This window comes from Mercenaria mercenaria, chromosome 19 (assembly GCF_021730395.1).
Source record: "Mercenaria mercenaria strain notata chromosome 19, MADL_Memer_1, whole genome shotgun sequence".
NCBI lineage: Eukaryota > Metazoa > Mollusca > Bivalvia > Venerida > Veneridae > Mercenaria > Mercenaria mercenaria.
In genome coordinates, this window is record NC_069379.1 from 37862117 (window position 1) to 37882819 (window position 20703).

A 20703-nucleotide genomic window follows, 5' to 3' on the forward strand; every position below is an offset into this window, starting at 1 on the left:
CCCAGACAACTCCAGTAACAACATAGGAGTTATTGTCCCTGAGGAATTGGACCCATTATCGTGCCCACACGATATGAGACGGTTGCGTGCCAGCAATGTAAAACACTAGCTTCCCTGAAAAAAAAATCAGACCGGTGTCTATGTATTCATTGTAAACACAACTGTCCGCCCGAATTGTGCACTTTTAAAATTGTCGTTTTTGAAGATGACATCTTTTCTGTCTAGCCGAAACCTTTTCATTTTACCATTCTGATATGAATAGTATGAATCTTTGACAATTATAGTTGTTCTTATTTTGTTCGTTGTTTGTATACTGTATCATCGTTTCAGTTGGAAGAAAATATTCCCATTGGTCCAAGTAGAATCTCATCCTTCCCCCTCACCCACACACGCAACCCAGATCCTCTAGCCCCGTCCAGCACAGAACCTCACCCAGAATCCAACCCACAACTTTGAAAACGCTCTTGTATAAAGAACAATTCTTTTTTGTTTTCTTTTTACTTTCTTCTTTTCTTCTTCTGTTTATTTCTCTCTATTTTCTTTTTATTAAAATACGGCCTATTACGCCGTCCGTCAGGGTTGTGACTGAGAAATCATAGGCATGGGTTGTATGAGACGATGCAATATTGGCTTCTTCCCCTTCTTCCTTCGCCTCATAGCCCAACATTGGCTAATTCTGGAAGATTGAAGAGGTAAATGGTATGTAAAACACATTTATGAGTGGACGGCTCAGCCCTACGTCCAAACCCATATCCGGTAACTTTATCAAATACGAGCGAAGTGATTGACGGATCTTCATTTTAAGATCATGTACTACCTTCATAGATACAAATTTATAGATACAAATTTTATTTTAAGTCCGTGTTAAATATATAGACAACATTAGCCTATAGCTATTGACCGACATAAATAACAAAAGTACATTTAATAACATAGTAAAAGTGTACATATTACTGAAATTAGCACATCACAGTAAAGTTTAGCAGCGGCTCGCGCACAACCCCCAATCCCGTCCCACCCCACATGTACATAGATTCCAAGGCAAGTCCATATATCACCATCATGGTGTGAATATGTACTTAATAATAATGTTTGTGTTACTTCGAAGGAGAGGAACCAGAACGTGTCTTAAAAGAGTTCGACGTTAGTAAAATTTCGGTACTGACAGAAAGTAGAGCGCTTGAAAATCGTTGACAATCTTTAAATAAATATTTATGCGCTGTGTGCGCTGCAACATGTAGATCCAAAATTAATTATTTTGAATGTTGAGATTGAATTCCGGTACGACTAGACAATCTTAAGTTGATTTCGTCTTTTTTGGGCTTGATTCAGGCTTGACTCACGGTACACGCCCACTAGCGCGCACGTGGTGACAAATATATATTGAGGTAGAGTCTATTTTCTGATGAATTCTCAGACTAATTTGTTAAGCGAAGAATAGAAAGAACGTTGACTGTAAAACGTAATCAGTCTATCTGTTTGATTTGTTAGAAATTGTCCCGTGGTTCCAATTTACAGGGCGCCAAAACACTCAGTTATACAGGGTAGCGATCGGTTATCAGAACAGATCCTTTTCAGGTATTAATTATTAACAGATCTAGCTGGCATTATTCAAATAATTGAAGTAAATTGTTGTATCTAGCGTCGCATAACCACTAATAATTCATTGATAATTGCCCCGGGGACAATAGCCGCAATTAAGGTAATAACAATTTTGAATTATCAAGGTGCGTTAATACATCGACGAAAAAATGCACTTTAAAACTATCCCTTTTTAATCGGATGGCTGTAAAATGGCGTTAATACGTTCAAATAAGTATATTTTATTGTCTGTGTAAAGAATAATTTTCAAAAGAGCAAGAAACGCACGAAGAATGTTGAAAACATACATTATAGAGACTACAACGCGCCAAGATGTCTAGCCGCGCACGTGACATTAATCAACCAATCAGCGTACAGTAGTGGCGACCTGATAAGGTCATCCCATTATTCACTCGGTGGGTGGAAGGATGTACCTTTCTGTAATATCGGAAATAGGATCATTTGTGACAAGTGCAAAAAGCTTTGAATCGGCTAGTAGTAATTGCAGTTGGTTACAGAAAACTGTGAAAAACTATTTAGATTAAATTACAATTAAAACTGAGTAAATAAGTTTGTCTAATGGCTTTGTATATCGCACTCGCTTATGCTTATCACACCTGAGTGGTAATAACCTCGCTTCAATGCAGTGTACTAGGTTTTGTATCGTGACTAAAAAATTTGGGATGAGAGAAATATTGTAAAAGTTTTCGGTGTTTAATGCAATAATTCCATCATATTTATTGTTTTGGAAGCAGATATACCTTTGGATTTACAAATTAAACTGGCGTTATTGTGATTCAAACGTTTATTTCGGAGAGTGCAATGTTAATTGGAACGTAATTGGATCAAAACAATTATATACCTATACACTGTGTTCTGTACATGAAAGGTGAAACAGCCTATATAGGTCATTACATAGACTTTTCGGAGCCTTTATGAATGGGCATATAAAAACGTGACATCATGCAGTTAAATACTTGATTTTTGTTCATTTATGAAAGAGAATTGTATTAAAAGACTGGATTAACTATTTGTGCATGTAGGTTACAAGAAAGTTGCTGTGGAAATTAATATAAAACGTGAATATCAAGTTTACTGTTGTCGTTTGTTTACGTGTATGAATTTTAATTTTTGTTCAAGATGTTGTTAAAGTTATTTTTACGTCATTAGCATTGATAATATTGGTGTAAGCGATGACAGCTTGTATGTTACGAGGGCTTTCATATGTTATGTTGTATGTTTAGATCGCGTAGAACAGCACACGTGCGTCGTCTTTGGAAATTACGGGTACACAATGAAACCAGGAGTGAGGAAGAAACGGCTGAGGACCTAGAACTAAAGTCGTTCACGCATACGATGCTTAAACGTTTAAAAGAAAAACAACTAGACGCATTAACGCAAAGTGTTGAGTCAAAAGGGGGTGAAGAGACTGAGTGCGTGTTACTACCAAAGTGCGAAATTCGATTGGGTAAAAAGGAGTCAACACCGTTGATACTGTGTTGCCGCATGTGGCGCTGGCCTGACGTTACTAGCCTAACGGAATTAAAACGGTTGCCGTGCTGCACAACTGCGGGTGACCCAGCATACGAGTGTTGTAATCCGCATCATTGGAGCTTACTTCTTCAGCCAGGTAATTGACCCATCAGTTACTCCCCATTGTATTAGGGGATGATGCTGTAAACAGGTCTGAAATGGATAAAAGTAGAAAATGTTGGTTACTCAACCTAGAGTTTGTGGGTTTGAATCTCAGCAGTTGAACTTAGCTGATGCTAGAAATGTATCGCTGAAAAGATTTCACTCACTGACTCCAAGGTTATAAAATTTCTGTTTTTACACCAGACATGGAATGTGACCATACAGTTGGTAAAAACAGTGATCAGGCACATACCAGTGATCAAATACTCTGGGTCCGAGGTGTGTCTTTAAACTTGGTTTTATAACCTCAGAGTCTGTACTTGTTTTCTCAGAGTAGGCAGACTCTAAAAGCGATTGAATAAACTTTAAAACTGTCAGTCAGTGCAATCATCTGACCACACATGTAACATAGTATATTGTCAATTCTAGTAAAGTTGGGAAGGAATCTGGAAGCATATAGATTTATTTTCAGTTGAGGTTCATATGGGAAGGATGGAGAAGTGGCCTAGGGTCATGACCCTAACAATGGTTCAAACCTGCAACCAGTAGTTTGAGTGACTGGCTTTTTATCCATTTTTCAACCACTCACAACCTTTCTTTAATAAGATAACTTTTCAATAGACTTTCTGTTAGTGTAAGACAAAGTTTTGTTTTTTTTAAATGACATTCTGCTAACAGGTTGAAATATTGTCCAATGTGTAACAAGTATTTGTCCTTACTGTAACAAGTAATTGCCAAAGTGTCACTAGTGTAACATGTAAGAAATTGTCTACTGGCAATAATTAACTGCAATGTGACATACAGATCACTGTGAATGATTTTCGTACCAGTTGTAGCTCCATTTAAAAAAATTTTGCTGTAGAAGTTGTTGAAAGTGACTCCATCCCTGTAAAATATTGGACAGTACTGGAAGATAGGGTCAGATTCTTAGAATTAATTGGCCTTCGCAGTGTCTGTGTTGTGCGTTATCGCAGCCAAAACAAAGATGATTAATTAAAATTTGGTGGCTGGCTACTAATTTATTCCTCGGGTAAAGTTTTTTGCTTCAGTAAGTGGCAGAAAAGTGGCTATTGATTTTTAAAACACAGATTTTGCACTGATACATGTGGAGAAATTGCTCTAGTCTATAGAAACAAATTTATAAGAACAGGTTTGAACAAAATCTAGAAACGTATGGTTGTTTTGGCTCTGCATTTTTCAAATAACCACCATTTAATAAGAAAATCTGAAGAGTGGCAAAAGATATGAATTGGCAGTGGTGACAAAATTCATTCTCAAATTTGGCCAAATATTAAAGATAAAAGAGGCCCTCATGGTATTGGTAAATTGTTTGTTTACTTCAGCGAGTGAATGAGATAGTGTTAGAGCAAAATAGATACTAGTTTTAATGGAAAAACATTATTAAAATTTGCTTTACCTCTGTTTTCTGTAGGCACATTAGATCCAGAAACTTTAAAAGGTATAAACAATTTTAAGACTGTTGATTTGATTTGGTTTCCCATCAGGAATGAAAGTTCTTAAGGGGATAAGATTTAGTAAAACCATTGAATTTGCCTTAGTTCCATTGATACTTTCATTCAAACTCCTTGTCATGAAAGTGGAATTGGTTCAAATAGCAGTTATTTTTGTTATACATGTCATTACAATGTACTTTCATACATTACTGTTCTCTGCTATTCTATATACATGTACCGAGTCTGTGTCTCCTATTTTATTTGGTGCCAGGCACATCTTTCATATTTCTGTAACTTGTAAGGGCAAAAAGGGGATACCTGCATTGACTAAAGGAAGCAGGTATCCATTTTTTGTGCTAAGGTCACCTGGTGACAAATATCAAACCCTGGAGCCAGGGCCCTGCTCTGTTTTCACTTTTTGTGGAAAGGATCATCCCTCTGAGGGTGGATTTACTGTGGCATTTTTCAGAATTCAAGGGAAATGGGAGGTTTTGTTTTCAGTCAAAACCAAAGGGTTAAAGACTTATTATTTAATGCCAAAGTTAAAGTAGTTCTTTTTTCCAAACTTCAGAGAAAGAAGTAATCTCTGGCAGTAGGAAAATTGAGGGGCATTTTTTTTATAAAACACTTTGATATTGAATGGCTTGCTAATCAGTAGTAAAACTATTTGGCCTCAGACCCCAGGCAATAGTTTAAACTATTGACTTGTAAGCCAGTCAGTAAGTATAGTGTGACAGTTTGAAACAAGTATGTTCTTTGTAATTCTACGTTTTTGACCCAGAAATCTGTGAAAACAGTTCTTCGATGTTAAGTAATAAATTTGCGAACTATTTCTATAAAATACTCGAGTTCGTAATCTGTTCACAGTGTGAAAAATTCCAGAAGATATTTTACATGTTGAATTCTACAGGAAAAGTAAGTAAGATAAATTGTTATGTTATACAAAGTATTTTGTAGACCTATAAGATAATTAGTAAGTTTTACATCCCTAAATACTTAAAACCTTTGATGGCGCCTACTTTATAATAGTCGTCTAGGTAATATACCAGTCCTGTACTACCTGTAATCGTGTATACCAGTCTATTTGACGTCTGCTGACTGGTTTACACACATTCTTGTTGGTGTGTGAAACATACCTTTAAAGACTTCGCCTACTCAACATTAGGGTCATTGTCAGTTTTGACTTCTTTAAATGCGACTTTTTTCTCTCTCTAGCTTGATACATAAAACAAAAATGTAAAAAAAAGCCCAAAGTTTATTTTTTGTTTGTGCAAATTTAATGGTAAAGTTACACTATTTACACTTTAATAAGAGAAATGAAATTATCCCAAGTGCTGGTACCTAGATCAGAATACATGTGCAGGCATGGTTGCTAGTGAGGTCAGGGGCATAATAAATTAAAATTGTACAACACGTCCCCTTGCCCCAGAGTGTATAAAGGAGCATTCCGAAATTATCAATGATACCTTTTGTTATATAGATTTACATGAAAATTACGTGCAGTACCTAGGCGTAGCTGTGACAGCTCGTATTTTGACGACTCTTTATTAAATGTATAAATGGAAAAGTGAAATTAAATTAATGTATCGAGCTGGGGACTTTCCTTTTAAGCTTATTGGATGTTTGTCAACAAACCAGTTTTGATTACCAATATCAGTTTTATATTTCGTAACTTTTGTTGAAACGAAAAAAAAAAATATCAAAAAGAGTTAAAGTTTCATGAAACTCATTGCACACCAGTACAATTGTTTACCGAAAATCTTTAAAAAGTCGCAGTTTTTTTTTCCGAAATAATATTGGCTGCTTTGCGGCTAAAAGTCACAAAACAAAACAATCATTAAAAAATTTCGTCCAATTAAAACAATTCGCTTCCAGCCCACAGAATATTCTAAAGTCTGTGAAATGTAAACGGCAAAAAAATTATAATAGACTCGAAACCCCAATAGACATTACTTGGCTCTTATATTCTCGTTTTAAAACATTTATCAGTATTCAGATCTAAAACCATTCATACTGGGAGACTCCTTGACTATACTGTTGAAGATTGCATTCTTCTCCGATTATATTTAACAAAAAAATAGGACAGGATTTTTTTTGCGAATACAGAGCTTTTTGTTGAGGGGTTTAGTGCATTAAAATTTTGTCTGGCAAGGGTTTGTATGTTTGAATTTGGGTCCCAGATGATAATTTTTTTTCTAATTTTGTGTTTGTGTAGCATTTATTTCGCCCTTTAAGAAACTATTTAAAGCTCTTTTACTCAAGTTATTGTAAACGTATTGATTTGGTAATAAATTACGTACAAGAAGGTTTAATTTCGGTAAATGAATTAGAGTGAAAATTTATTGAAGACGCACATGTTTTGAGTGGTTTTTACCCATAAAACTACAAAGGTTTTGGGTTCAAAAAGTTACAGTTGTTGTCCCTAAAACTTCAACAGTTGTGGGTTAAGATCTATCTGATTCATAGAGCCAGGCAGTTTGTGGGTACAAATTCGTCTGTTAAAGATTTACCTGGTGTCATTTGAAATTGACTTATCTTTTGTGTGCGGATAGTCATATATTTCGCAGGTAGCGGGTTCGAATCTATTCAGGCTCACAGTATATAGCCCAAACGTGTATTTCAGGGCGTTTTGGAAGGGAATGAACTGCAGTCAAGTTGCAGACTTTTTAATAAGAAACAAAGTGATAGAATTAGAGATTTCAAATGGCCAAATAGTTTATTTTCAGACAGACAGCAGATTTTTGTGTACTTTAATGTTTCTCTTTTTAAAAGCATTTTAAATACATTTCATTAATTTACCACTAGTTTGTTTTTAAGGTTGCCAGACATTCAATTATTTAATTGAAGATTTGACCTCAATTAATCAGACATCTGTTCTAGGGTGATCTGCTTTCCATAGTTGCTCAAGTAGTAATGTTATAGTTATAAGGAAGGGTAGAAAAATGGTACTCCCAAGGGGTCACAGGTAGATTATTTTTTAGAAATGGGTCTGCCATGAAGGGGTGGGGGGAAGGGGGGATTAATTTGTTGGGTTTCAAACACAGGTATGTGCTCCGTTAAGCAAGTAGTGGTCATATACCTGGCCAGAATGTTATACATGTACATTTGTAGTTATAAGGAGGGGTAGAAGATGATACTCTGAAGGGGCTACAGGTAGATAATTTTGCAGGAATGGGTCTGTCATCACGAATGTACAGAAATTTCTTGTTTTGTTGGGTTTCAGTAGTCAGTATTGGTCATTTACCTGGCCAGAAGCACTGACCTTCCAAGAGTAGGCATGATGACTTGGAACCCTAAAATCCTCTTGGATTTAGTGTTCTGTTACCCTACTTTTGATTTCCTTATACTTGGAGAGCTATATATAACATGTTATATTATAGTTTACAATTTAAAGATCTTTTTTGTTCTTGCAGATATTTCCATGTTGCCGTCTGGTTGGGAGGAGTTAGAAAAGGCCAAGTACACAGGTACATTGAAATACTTAACAAATAATCAAGGCCTTCGAGTGGTTTATTTTCTAATTTACCACAGTTCAGAGTTCGGATGCGTAGGAATTGAACCACGAGGGCGTTAGCCCAAGTGGTTAAATACTGAAGCATCTGAACAATGAACCATGGTAAATTAAATGATAAATCACAAGAAGGCCTTGATTGTTTCATTCTGACATGCTCATTTAAATATTTTAATAGATATTATGCTGGACTTCATTTACCCGAGGAGTAATGAGCTGGACGTCATGCGGCAATTTGACGTCATGATGCTCTCTTACCGGTCCGCGCGTCAACTGTTGTTTATCGCAGAATATACAGTCTGAGCTTGATCTCCTTCTTTGTTTAACTGGAAATCAAATCGAGCCATGTTAGAATAAATCTTTTTCTTAACCAGATTTATATACCTTTCTTTTCCTGATATTAAAACACATTCAAAAAGTGCTTCACATACATTAAAAAATAGACAAAACTAAGCCACTCAAGGATGCGAAATTTATCCTTCACCAGTTGCAGATACAGAGCAATCCGACCAGAGAGACAGAAAGCGCCCCACTCCAGATTTCTCTTATAAAATAGGCAGTTGAAAGGGGAAAAGGGTGATGTGAAAAAGGAAAATTGAAGTAGAATTAACCCTTACCCTGCTAAATTTCTATAATGAACTTGTCTATCTTTCAAATTGGACAGTACCATTAACTGTTAAAAGGGGTGCTTACCAAAAAGATACTGACTGAATGGCGAACAGTGCAGATTGTGATCAGACTGCATGGAAGGGTTAACGTTAAGCAACCTTAGTACTAGTAGTGTTGTATTGTATTTTGTCTGTGTTTTCATTTTATTGAACATAAATAATTTACAAACCTAAGCTTGCAAAATGAGCATATTTGTTTATATTGCCGCTATATTTCTATTCTAAAATGACATAAAATCAGAAATATTTAAAATCAATCCTAACCATCTTAAGAAAAGTATTAAGTCGTAAACTTGTTATGCTTGAGGAATGAATTTTTCGATATCTTCGAGGTCACGGGTAAATATAACCCTTCGCGTAAGATTAAATTTTAAGCACTCTAAAAGGCTATCTCAGTGTTTGCCTACCGATTGTGATAAATAGCTCGCATTACAGTGTGATAACAATTTTCACAATTATATATCAATTTGTAAGAAAATGAAAATTTAATCGCGTAGAAAAAAAAGTTTTTTTTATTCGGAAATAGATTTCGCCTAATTATATACAGTAGCCAAAATAACAAGACATGGGAGAAGAAATTTGCATTTGTTTAGCATTTTATCTTCGATTTTTATGTACGGCTTAAGCATTTTTTGTCTGAGATGTCGGCTTCGTGGTTCGTATTTAGATGAAAAATAGATGCACCCCACTGCCAATGCATTCCGTTATAAAAGTGTGGTGACATAAAAGGTTGTCGCACTTTCTGACTTCATGAGGCTCTGCAATTATAGCATTTGTTTCTGGTCCTTAGTAGTTACGAAGTTTTGTTTAGTTTTACATGTTATATCGAGAAAAGTTTCACAGAAAACATTATGCTTGACAGAATTCAAACCAGTATCACAGGTAATGAATCTTAGTTTGTAGACCAGTCTGAAAAGTACAGCATCTGATTGGTTGATTTTGAGCACAGTCTAGAAATTGACCAGTGCCAAGGCAGCATTTTGAGACTGTTCTCCAAGCTCAGTTTTATCATCTTAGAACCAGTCCTCAAGCCATGGTTGGGGATTGGAGTGTTAAGTCATAATACTGTAGTCAAAATACCCTTCTGATAGACAGAATTTGTTGGCTAACATCTAACAGTATAACCCATACCTTCTTAGTATGAACATTTGACATTATCTGTCCTATGTGGCTCTTGTTTATGATTTACATTTTGTATTCACAGATGACCTTGACCGACCTCCAGATGAAGCCGTTTCCATGGAGACAGGAATGACACCCACACCTCGACGCAATGAATTCTCAGGTTAGTCATTGAAGAAAAAAATGCTTAAACCAGTGTCTTGTAGATGAAGGGGCATTTCCATTTTGCTAGCTACTGACAGCCTATACATCCAGTTTAGAACATGTTTGATAAAACTTAACTTACGTAAGACCGTTAATTAATAATATTATAGTCAGACCTGAGCTGAACACCACCTGTAAACAGTGACTACCTGGATAGAATGATCATATGTTTCATTCCATTTTATGAATATTAAATTTTTCATTGTATTTCAAACCTGTGAGTAAAGACCACCTGCAAGTGAAGATAACTCTTACACTCACAGGTTAGACAACTCTTGCACTCCAAAGGTAAAAAATCCTTCCACTCCCAAATAAGACAACTCCTGCGCTCCCAAGTGTGGTCTTTAATGTTTTAAACAGACGCCAGAAAGTTTTTGATAGACATTACTCAGACTGTAATTATATTTTAATCCAAAGACACAAGTAGCAAAAAGAACTTTTTTTTTATTGAAAATTATTAAATTAAAATGTAGACACCAGATTTCATGTTTAGTGTAACATAGCTCACTGTTTATACATTTATTTACGTTGTTTAAGTCTTTGGGAAAGGCTTAAAGAAAAACAGACCATCATGGAGGTTGTTTAATGTTTTCAATGTGAAGTAGCTTGTTGATGTATCATTTCAAAATTCTTATCTTTGTTCTGATTGGTTGTTTTTTTGAGCACAGTCTAGAAGTTGACCAATGGGAAGGTAGCATATCATTCTGGTCCTCAAAAATCATGTTAATAAACTTGGAACCATTAGTTTCAAGAGCTATTAATTTTTGAATTGTATACAAAGAAATCTTGCAGGATTATTGTCTACATTGTAACTGGTACAGTACATTTTTTTGGTATTACAGAGGAAAGTTTTATAACAATTACCTCCCTTTATTTGATAGGATTGATACAATTTTATCAGTATTTTGAACAGTGTGCATCATTCAAGTAAAATTTAAAGAGTTTTAACAAAAATATTTGAGAATTAAAATTAGATATATTGATTAATTTGAGCATGTTGGTGAAATGTAGCAAAAAATATGTAAATTAGCTGTTTTTTTTTTGCATTCTTGTAGATCATATTTCACAACTATTTCAGTTAGATCAAAGGAATACCAGTGGTCAAATTTATGTCAAAAAGCCATTAAATTTGACCCCTAAAGGGACAAACTGAATTGGACATCACTTTGTATTGCTATCTACCTGTGTATTTTGTCCCCAGAGGGCCCCGGGGAATTCCCTTTGAACACATGATCAGATAACATGCAATTGATTTGAAACTAATGAAAGCAGAATATAGAATTCATAATTTATTAACTGTATCAAAATGATAGCAAATTTTGAAACTGATAGTTTGTTAGTGTATGGAAATAAATCATCATTTCGGCCTGTAGGAGTATAGTCAAACCTTTGTTCTTGAGACCACCTTGCTCTTTAAGACCACCAGTTTCATGTCCTATTTGCATATTATCAGAATATTTTATCCTGTGGGGAAAAAAACGCAGATAATGTTGTCTACCATTTCCCAATTGAAAAAAAAAATATTTTTTCCCTATTGTCGTAGAGAAACTTGCCAGACTGTAAATAAAAGTTCTTGTAATTTGGCATTTATATAGATTCTTTTACAAATGAAGAGGCAATAAACAGATTTTGGACTTGGATACCACCAGATGTCAACCTCGGTTACAGACTTCTGTTACAAAAGGAAAAAGAGGTCCTGTTTCAATAAATTGCCCTTTTCCCAATAAAATACCCTTTTCCCAATAGAATGTCCTTTTCCCAATAAAATGTCTTCCCCCAAAATGAGCAATAATCACACATTAATTTTTCATTTTGAAAGGCAATGGCCTCTGCACAATTTCCAGATGGAAGTTTAAGCCCTGATGTAAATACAATCTTGACCAAGAAAAAAAGGTCTCAAAAAATGTACATTAAAACCTGTATTAAGGAGACAGCTGAAAGAGCAACACAATCTTGCTGCTTCAGGCAGGTGGCTGGTTAAGACAAGTTCAACGTAAAGCAAAAAGTCAATTTTGAAAGTGAGTTTACTGTCTGCTTAAGACAAGTGGCTGCCTTATACAGGTGTCCTCTAACACATTTTAAACTTACATAGCACTTAACTTTTACCCTACTAAATTTCTAAAATGGACTGGTCTATTATTCAATTTGGGCAGTACCATTTATTGTCGAGCCTGCTTGCGATGAGCTCGATATAGTCGTCACTTTTGGCGGGTCGGTGTATGTGCATGCGTATGTGCATGCGTCCGTTTGTCTGATTTTGTCCGGACCATAACTTTGACATGCATGGACCAATCTTGTTTATATTTGGCATGAATGTTTACCTCAATAAGAAGGAGTGTCATGCGCAAACCCCATGTTCCTATCTCAGAGATCAAGGTCACAGTTGGAGGTCAAAGGTCAAATTGAAGTTTGTCCGGACCATTTCTTCTTCATGCATGGTGGGATTTTGATGTAACTTGGCATGAATGTTCACCATTATGAGAGGGAGTCCTGCGCAAAAACCAGGTCCCTAGGTCTAAGGTCAAGGTCACAGAGGCCATAGTTGCTTGCGGGCTCAACATTATGCCTGTGGGCATGCAGAATGTATTTCTAGTTATTTGAATTTACTGACCGAATAGCAAACAGTGCAGACCACGGATGTGCAGGCTGGTCTTGGTCTGCACTGGTCGCAAAGGCAAGATCGCTAGCCGGCAGTAGGCTAAAGGTTAATAATATTCTTTTTAATAAGTGACAAGTGCTATTAGTCAGTGACATATGTCAGCAAAAATAAGACATGGAAAAGTATTAAGTATGGATTATGGAAATATAATCTTAACAGTTTTTGAAAGATAATTTTTAATTGCAATATTATTTTAAAAACAGACATGGAATATAATTTCATCTGTGTTCAAACTTATAATATTATCAGTTATTTCACTGTGACCTGAAGTCTCAGTATTTTGTTATTATTATAATTCAGAAGAAATGAAATAAATCTTTAGTGAAATCCTATACAGTTAAATATTTTTTTAATAGATCCCCCAAAGTCAAGTGTTTATTTTGTACAAGTGGTATTAATATGCCGTTGTCCAATCGATTATGAAGTGGATTGACGTTCTAGGTAATTCAAGTCATTCGTTGAAGAATGCTAAATAAGATCTTAAAGGTGTGTAATATTTAAACATACAGGCTAAAATTGAATAAATTGTTGATTTAATTTGATTTTATTATGTTTTTTTTTGTGTCAATAGTACATGGCTCTGTGTATACAAGCGTGCGTATGCCCCTGAAAAACTGTCTTAGGCTTCCGCTGAATGTATTTTTCCAGATGATTTTTCTTGAAATATATAAAATCTATGAAAAGTATGATAAAAATTTTGTCGGCTTTCAAGCTAGAGGAATGCCGCTAAGCTGCAGTTATTTATTCCCTGACCTGTCATGTGATTTTGCCGTTCTCTTGTTTGGGACAGAAAGCCTGTTAGCTGCAGTTACGTTTTCCCTGTCATGTGAATGCTGTTCCCTTGTTTTGGACAGAAAGCTTGTTAGCTGCTGCGAGTTACGTATTCCCTGACATGTGATTTTGCCATTCTCTCGTTTGGGACAGAAAGCTTGTTAGCTGCAGTTATGTATTCCCTGTCATGTGATTTTGCCGTTCTCTTGTTTGGGACAGAAAGCTTGTTAGGTGCAGTTACGTATTCCCTGTCATGTGATTTTGCCGTTCTCTCGTTTGGGACAGAAAGCTTGTTACTGCAGTTACGTATTCCCTGTCATGTGATTTTGCCATTCTCTCGTTTGGGGCAGAAAGCTTGTTAGGTGCAGTTATGTATTCCCTGTCATGTGATTTTGCCATTCTCTTGTTTGGGACAGAAAGCTTGTTAGCTGCAGTTATGTATTCCCTGTCATGTGATTTTGCCATTCTCTCGTTTGGGACAGAAAGCTTATTAGGTGCAGTTACGTATTCCCTGTCATGTGATTTTGCCATTCTCTCATTTGGGACAGAAAGCTTGTTAGCTGCAGTTATGTATTCCCTGTCATGTGATTTTGCCATTCTCTCGTTTGGGGCAGAAAGCTTGTTAGGTGCAGTTACGTATTCCCTGTCATGTGATTTTGCCATTCTCTCGTTTGGGACAGAAAGCTTGTTAGGTGCAGTTACGTATTCCCTGTCATGTGATTTTGCCGTTCACTCATTTGGGACAGAAAGCTTGTTAGCTGCGGTTACGTATTCCCTGTCATGTGATTTTGCCATTCTCTCATTTGGGACAGAAAGCTTGTAAGGTGCAGTTACGTATTCCCTGTCATGTGATTTTGCCGTTCTCTCATTTGGGACAGAAAGCTTGTTAGGTGCAGTTACGTATTCCCTGTCATGTGATTTTGCCGTTCTCTTGTTTGGGACAGAAAGCTTGTTAGGTGCAGTTATATTTTCCCTGACATGTGAATGCTGTTCCCTTGTTATCTGTTCTCTGTCGTGTGATTTTGCCATTCCCTTGTTTGGGACAGAGCTTGTTAGCTGCAGTTATGTATTCTCTGTCATGTGATTTCATAATTTTCTATGTTTTGGAAATTTTGTTTACAGGCAAAGAACACAAAACCAGCATAAGAATATGGAATCATACGGAAATGGCTGATTGTAATGTTATGGACCCTGTTCCTTTTATAGATTTGAACTTTAGAAAATGAGACAGACAGTGAAAAAAAATACTTGACTAAAAAGCAGGATATCATGATGACAGTGAAAAAAGACTAGAATATGTCTGGAAAAATACTTTAACATAAATACCATGATGAAATTGTATGCCAATAATTTTGTTGTTTAACCTTTAGCCTGCTGGCGGCGAATAGTTCTGCCTTTGCGACCAGTGCAGACCAAGATCAGCCTGCACATGGTCTGCACTTTTGGCTATTCAGTCAGTAAATTTTCAGTGAACACCCCTTCGAATAATAAATGGTATTGCCCAAATTGAATGATGGACCAGTCCATTTTAAAAATTTAGCAGGCTAAAGGTTAAAAAGACTTTACAACATATCCCTGAATGTCATGATCAAGTTGTGGTATAAATATAGTTCATCATCAGTGATACTGCAAAATGTCAACACTGATGCTAAAATATCCTCTTCTGTCATGTTCGGAATCGGAAACTGTTTCTTCATAATCGGCAAAGAGTGTCATTATTCCACATGGGTAGTTGTCCAAGGTCTGTGCCTGTAATAGACAGAACAACTTATTTTCAGCAGAGCCCATGGCTCTTTACTTCTTAAACCTCCAGTCAAAGCTTGTTCTGCTGGAAACGGTATCAGGTTACTGGTCATCACTGATTTTAAGTTTGTCAGGGTATCAGTCACAACTGGGGATCGAACCTTTGTCTCTAAGATTGTGGTTCAGCCTGCTAGCTTCCCCATAGCACTAAAAGTGATCAAACCAATGTCTCTTGGCTTGTGTTTTAACAAGTTAGGATCCCTACACCAACACTGGTGATTGAACCTGTGATCCCTAGATTGGTCCAACCTTCTAGGATCCCTACATCACCACTCTGTCATCTTCATCATCATAATAACATCATTATCATCACCTTAAAATCAGTGCATCCATCATCATTTTCTAGCAATACTGGATTGACCTGTGTCGCAAAGCTTGTGGTCCAACCTTCTAGGATCCCTACAGCATGACTCTCATCATCTCTGTCATCATCATCATCATCATCGTCATAACATCATTATAAATCATCATCTTAACATCAGTGTAATCATGATCTCTGTCATCATCATTATCATCTCTATCATCATTATCATCATATCATTTTCATCATCACCATTATCATTTCCATCTTTTTTCATAAACAACAACACCGTATTAAATAGTCATCATGACCTTTAGCAAATTGCATCAGCATCATTTTTCAGATAAAAAGTTTCCAGGATACCTATCTCAATTACCTACTAATGTAGAGAATCCTAGTGTGAAAACATTTTTAATCACCTAGCATTTTTTTTTCTCGATATTTTGTTTTCGAACATCTTTTAGAATGCCTTACATACCTGTCAAAAATAACTCACTGATATATTGTTTACGAGATTTTACGGATGTTTGGACATCGCCTGTAAACTTTCCGCCGATTATTTCATCGGCGATAGACAGAAATATGAAAGCAGAAGAGAAGTGATGAGTGTTTCACATAAACGTGAACTCCGGAATATTTCTTTGGCTCCGCATACTCTCTAGAAACACATAAGAAAAGGCAAGATGTAATTTATTCTTGACGACTAAATGAAATTCATGTTTTCAGTTCCACAACTATATTTGCAAAAAAAAGAAAAACAGACTAAATGCAATTCATGTTTTCAGTGCCACAACTTTATTTGCAAAAAAAGAAAAACAGACTAAATGCAATTCATGTTTTCAGTGCCACAACTTTATTTGCAAAAAAAGAAAAAAAACAGACTAAATGCAATTCATGTTTTCAGTGCTACAACTATATTTGCAAAAAAAGAAAAACAGACTAAATGCAATTCATGTTTTCAGTGCCACAACTTTATTTGCAAAAAAAGAAAATCAGACTAAATGCAATTCATGTTTTCAGTGCCACAACTTTATTTGCAAAAAAAAGAAAAACAGACTAAATGCCATTCATGTTTTCAGTGCCACAACTATATTTGCGAAAGAAAAAACGATACAATTGCAGCGTGTTACATAGAGAAATATTTTGGCTTAATATTTGTATTGTTGTATTGACCACGGACGTTTTGATGAGTTTTTAAAAAGGTGTGATAGAAACATGTGGTATATGATTAACAAGATGTTAATCTATGTCAGAATATAATTGAGCTGCGCCATGGGAAAACCAACATAGTGGGTTTGCGACCAGTATGGATCCAGACCAGCCTGTGCATCCAAGCAGTCTGGTCAGGATCCATGCTGTTCGCTTTTGAAGCCTACTGGAATTGGAGAAACTGTTAGCGAACAGCATGGATCCTGACCAGACTGCGCGGATGCGCAGGCTGGTCTTGATCCATGCTGGTCCAAACCCACTATGTTGGTTTTCTCATGGCACGGCTCAATTATATTGTAGTCAGAATTGGTTAGATTAAAGAAAGGAGTTACTACAGTTTTCAGTTCAGCTCTCGAAACATCCTCTTTGTTAGTCAGAGACTGTAAGGTAACGAAACAGACTTTAGAATACAGTATTACCCTTCTTAATGGCGCCTCTGATGAGGAAATACAGATATAACCAATCAGATGCTAGAATACAATATTATAAACGTCTCAATGGCACTTCTAATGAGGGAATGCCTCCTTCAAATACCATTATAACCAAACAGACTCTAGAATACAGTGTAACTTCTAATGAGGGAATGCCCCAGTACAAATACCATTATAACCAAACAGACTCTAGAATACAGTGTAACGTCTTAATGGCACTTCTAATGAGGGAATGTAACCTCCCTTAAAAAATACAGGTTTTCCAGTTGAATATGTGAACCTCTGTAAGAGCAACCACAAACACATTTCAGTTTTTCACAGTGGTGTTTGCTTCAGGGAAGTTTCACTGTATCTGTAAAGGTAACATTTATAAATAAAAGTACTCTTTGAAAAATATCGTTCAAAATGTTATAAAGATATTCACGTAAGAAAAGAAGTTTAGTAGTGGGTTATAAGAGGTCTATTGAAAGTGTTGTTTTTGCCCTAGAAATTCCGCTATTCATTATTACATCCCAGGCTTAATTCATCTCTGCTTGGGGTCCCTGAAAAAACTGTTTAACTGAATACATTTTTGTTAAGGCAAAATGAACAAAAATTTAATAGTTGAGTAAACTTTTTATTCGCTGGATGGCTAAAGGGACTGATAGAAATATTTGGATTTGAAATAGTGCGAGTTAAAATACAGCAATAATATTTTCCTTTTCAGTTGTGTAAGTGTATTGTTGGTATAAAATTATTTTGGTATTGTCCATCAGTGTGTCTATGAGCTGTGTTCTTGGGTTCCTAACCAGTTTTTCAGTCTATAACAGTCAGCTCAGAGGAATACAGATGACATTTCAGTCCATCATCACTGGGAATATTCATTGTGCTTGGTCAGGGATTAGAACTTTAACAAGTACCTTACTCAGCTAAATTTCTATAATGAACTTGTCCATCTTTTAATTGGACAGTACCATTAACTGTTAAAAGGTGTACTTACCTAACAGATACTGACTGAATGATGAACAGTGCAGATTTTGATCAGACTTCATGGATGTGCAGGCTGATCAAGATCTACACTGGTCGCAAAGGCAGAATCAATCGTGTCTAGCATGGTAAGAGTTAAGTCACTTAATGTGCTTAAACGTGGGGGTGTGGGGGGTGGGGGGATTATACTGGTTGTTTTGAATGCCTGCTTAATGTGCTTAGACTTAAAAGTACAGGGTTCAAACTTAAGCATATCACTGGTCATTTCTGAGCAAAAATTTGAGACCAATCAGTTACTCGTTTGCATTTTGTGGCTGATCTGAAGACTTCATAAACAAAAGGCATTGATTGGTATTTTACATTTTTGTGCATCCTAGTCGTCTTTGAAGTAACATTAGAGCCTCCGTGGCCGAGTGGTTAAGGTCTCTGACTTCAAATCACTTGCCCCTCATCGATGTGGGTTCGAGCCTCACTCGGGGCGTTGAATTCTTCATGTGAGGAAGCCATCCAGCTGGCTTGCGGAAGGTCGGTGGTTCTACCCAGGTGCCCGCTCGTGATGAAATAATGCACAGAGGGGCACCTGGGATCTTCCTCCACCATTAAAGCTGGAAAGTCGCCATATGACCTATCATGTGTCGGTGCGACGTTAAATCCAACAAAATAAATAAAAAAATTGAAGTAACATTATAGTGTGGAAAAAAATGGATAATATGGTTAGTTTTGACCTGACTAAATTATTTTGATTTAAAGCCCGTGTTTTATCTTGCCCATCAGTTACGGTCCCTTTAACTTGTAAAATTCATCATATTCAAAGTTCGGTAAGGATTAGTAATAGAATATTCAATTTGACTGTGTGTAGACGCATCCATGGTTCACTTGCTTTAAGATTTTTTTATTTGATTATAAAAAGTGTCGAACTGTTATAACAAAACTTTAAAAGTAGCGAAGTTAAACTAATAGCTCCTTTGTACTTTAAAAAAATGTAACCTTTAACATGTAAAACTTTTATTATTTCTGAATGCTGGTTTTTTCCTGTACAGTTTTTTTTTTGGTTCGTAACCTCTGTTGTTGTTTTTTTCTTGTTCGTAGTGTTGTTTTTGTTGTTGTTTTTTTCATACTGCTTGCTTACCTGGCAAACAAATCTTAACCCACCCTAAATCCGTTGTAAATATTAATCTCTTTTTGAAGTGGGAGATAAGTTATGGTACTAAAAATGAGTTTTGTTTTCTTGATAAATAACGTGCTTCAAGGCAGGGGGGAAATGTATGGGCCTCTTTTGACCGGGGAGTTGGGGAAGGGAGATGGGAGAGGTGGTCGATATATATGCATAGGACTATCCCTTGATTGTCGTTTAGGGCATTCTTGAGCATGAATATTCTAACGTCTTGCATAGAAAATGTGTCAAAATGGCTGTAAAATACTCTCTTGAAGCTCTTAAATTATTTATTGTCTAGTCATCAAGGGCCTCTTTACATTAGATAGAGACTGTTTGACCAAATCATTCAGTTTATGAAGCATCTTAAACAAAAGGTTTGAAGTTGAAATGAAATTACATTTTTCAGGATATATGGCCTGCTTAAAAGTTTAAGGGCCCTCACTATCAGTTAGTGGTTTAATATCGCTTGTTATTAGCTCACCTGTGCACTTTGACCTTTTCTTAATGTATGGTAGGCCACCTCTAAGTCATATTCAAATCATAAGGTAATTACAAGAACGAATTTTTTTTTTTTTTTTTTTTTTTTTTTTGTGTGTGTGTTTTTTGTCTAGTTTGCATGATCCTCAAAATTTGTGTTCCATTATGAGTAAAAACTTACACGTCAGTTGAGAAAACTGAAAGTGTTGGTTTTGAGGACAAATGGCTTTAAATTGGTGGCCAAAAGCATTGGCTTGAACATATATATATATATTGATTTCTCGTTAATTATACCAATTTACCATAACCCTTATCATGCTGGACAGGATTGATTCTGCCTTTGCGGCCAGCGCAGATCATGATCCGTGCCTGAACATCAGATTCTGTGCGGTCTGATCAAGATCTGCGCTGTTCACCATCTTTAAAGTAAAAGCCTTACAAATGAAAATGCATATTGACAGTGCTTGATTTGAACCCTACTGCAACTGCAGCACAGGATATCTGAATGACTGTTTTGCAAAGTATATGATCTGCATTAATCGAGAGCTGAGGGCGAAATTATTGTATTTTTTTCTTTATTTATATACAGTAACAATAGTTTCGTGCTCAGCTCTCAGTTTCATCATTATAAAACTTAGTCACTAAGTCTACTGAGAACTACGGTTTCCTATCCCGTGTTCAAGTAAAAATGTTAACAAAATCTCTCTTTTTTTTTTTTTCATTGTATAAACTTTCTTTTGAAAACGGCAAAGAAA

At 36.1% G+C, this 20703-nt stretch overlaps 1 protein-coding gene across 3 annotated transcripts in view; it reads left to right on the forward strand.

The window, feature by feature from the left end:
• Positions 1-2000: 2000 nt before the first annotated feature.
• Positions 2001-20703, forward strand: part of LOC123542911 (mothers against decapentaplegic homolog 6-like) — a 37795-nt gene continuing 19092 nt past the window's right edge. Inside the window, exons 1-4 of one of the 3 annotated variants that reach the window (XM_045328959.2) lie at positions 2001-2660; positions 2826-3211; positions 8084-8137; positions 10054-10134. In XM_045328959.2, the coding sequence (XP_045184894.1) occupies positions 2938-3211; positions 8084-8137; positions 10054-10134 (409 nt within the window). In that variant the 5' untranslated portion in view covers positions 2001-2660; positions 2826-2937. Of the gene's footprint in view, positions 3212-8083; positions 8138-10053; positions 10135-20703 lie in introns of all 3 variants that reach the window. The other 2 variants (XM_045328960.2, XM_045328958.2) reach the window with 2 other exon arrangements.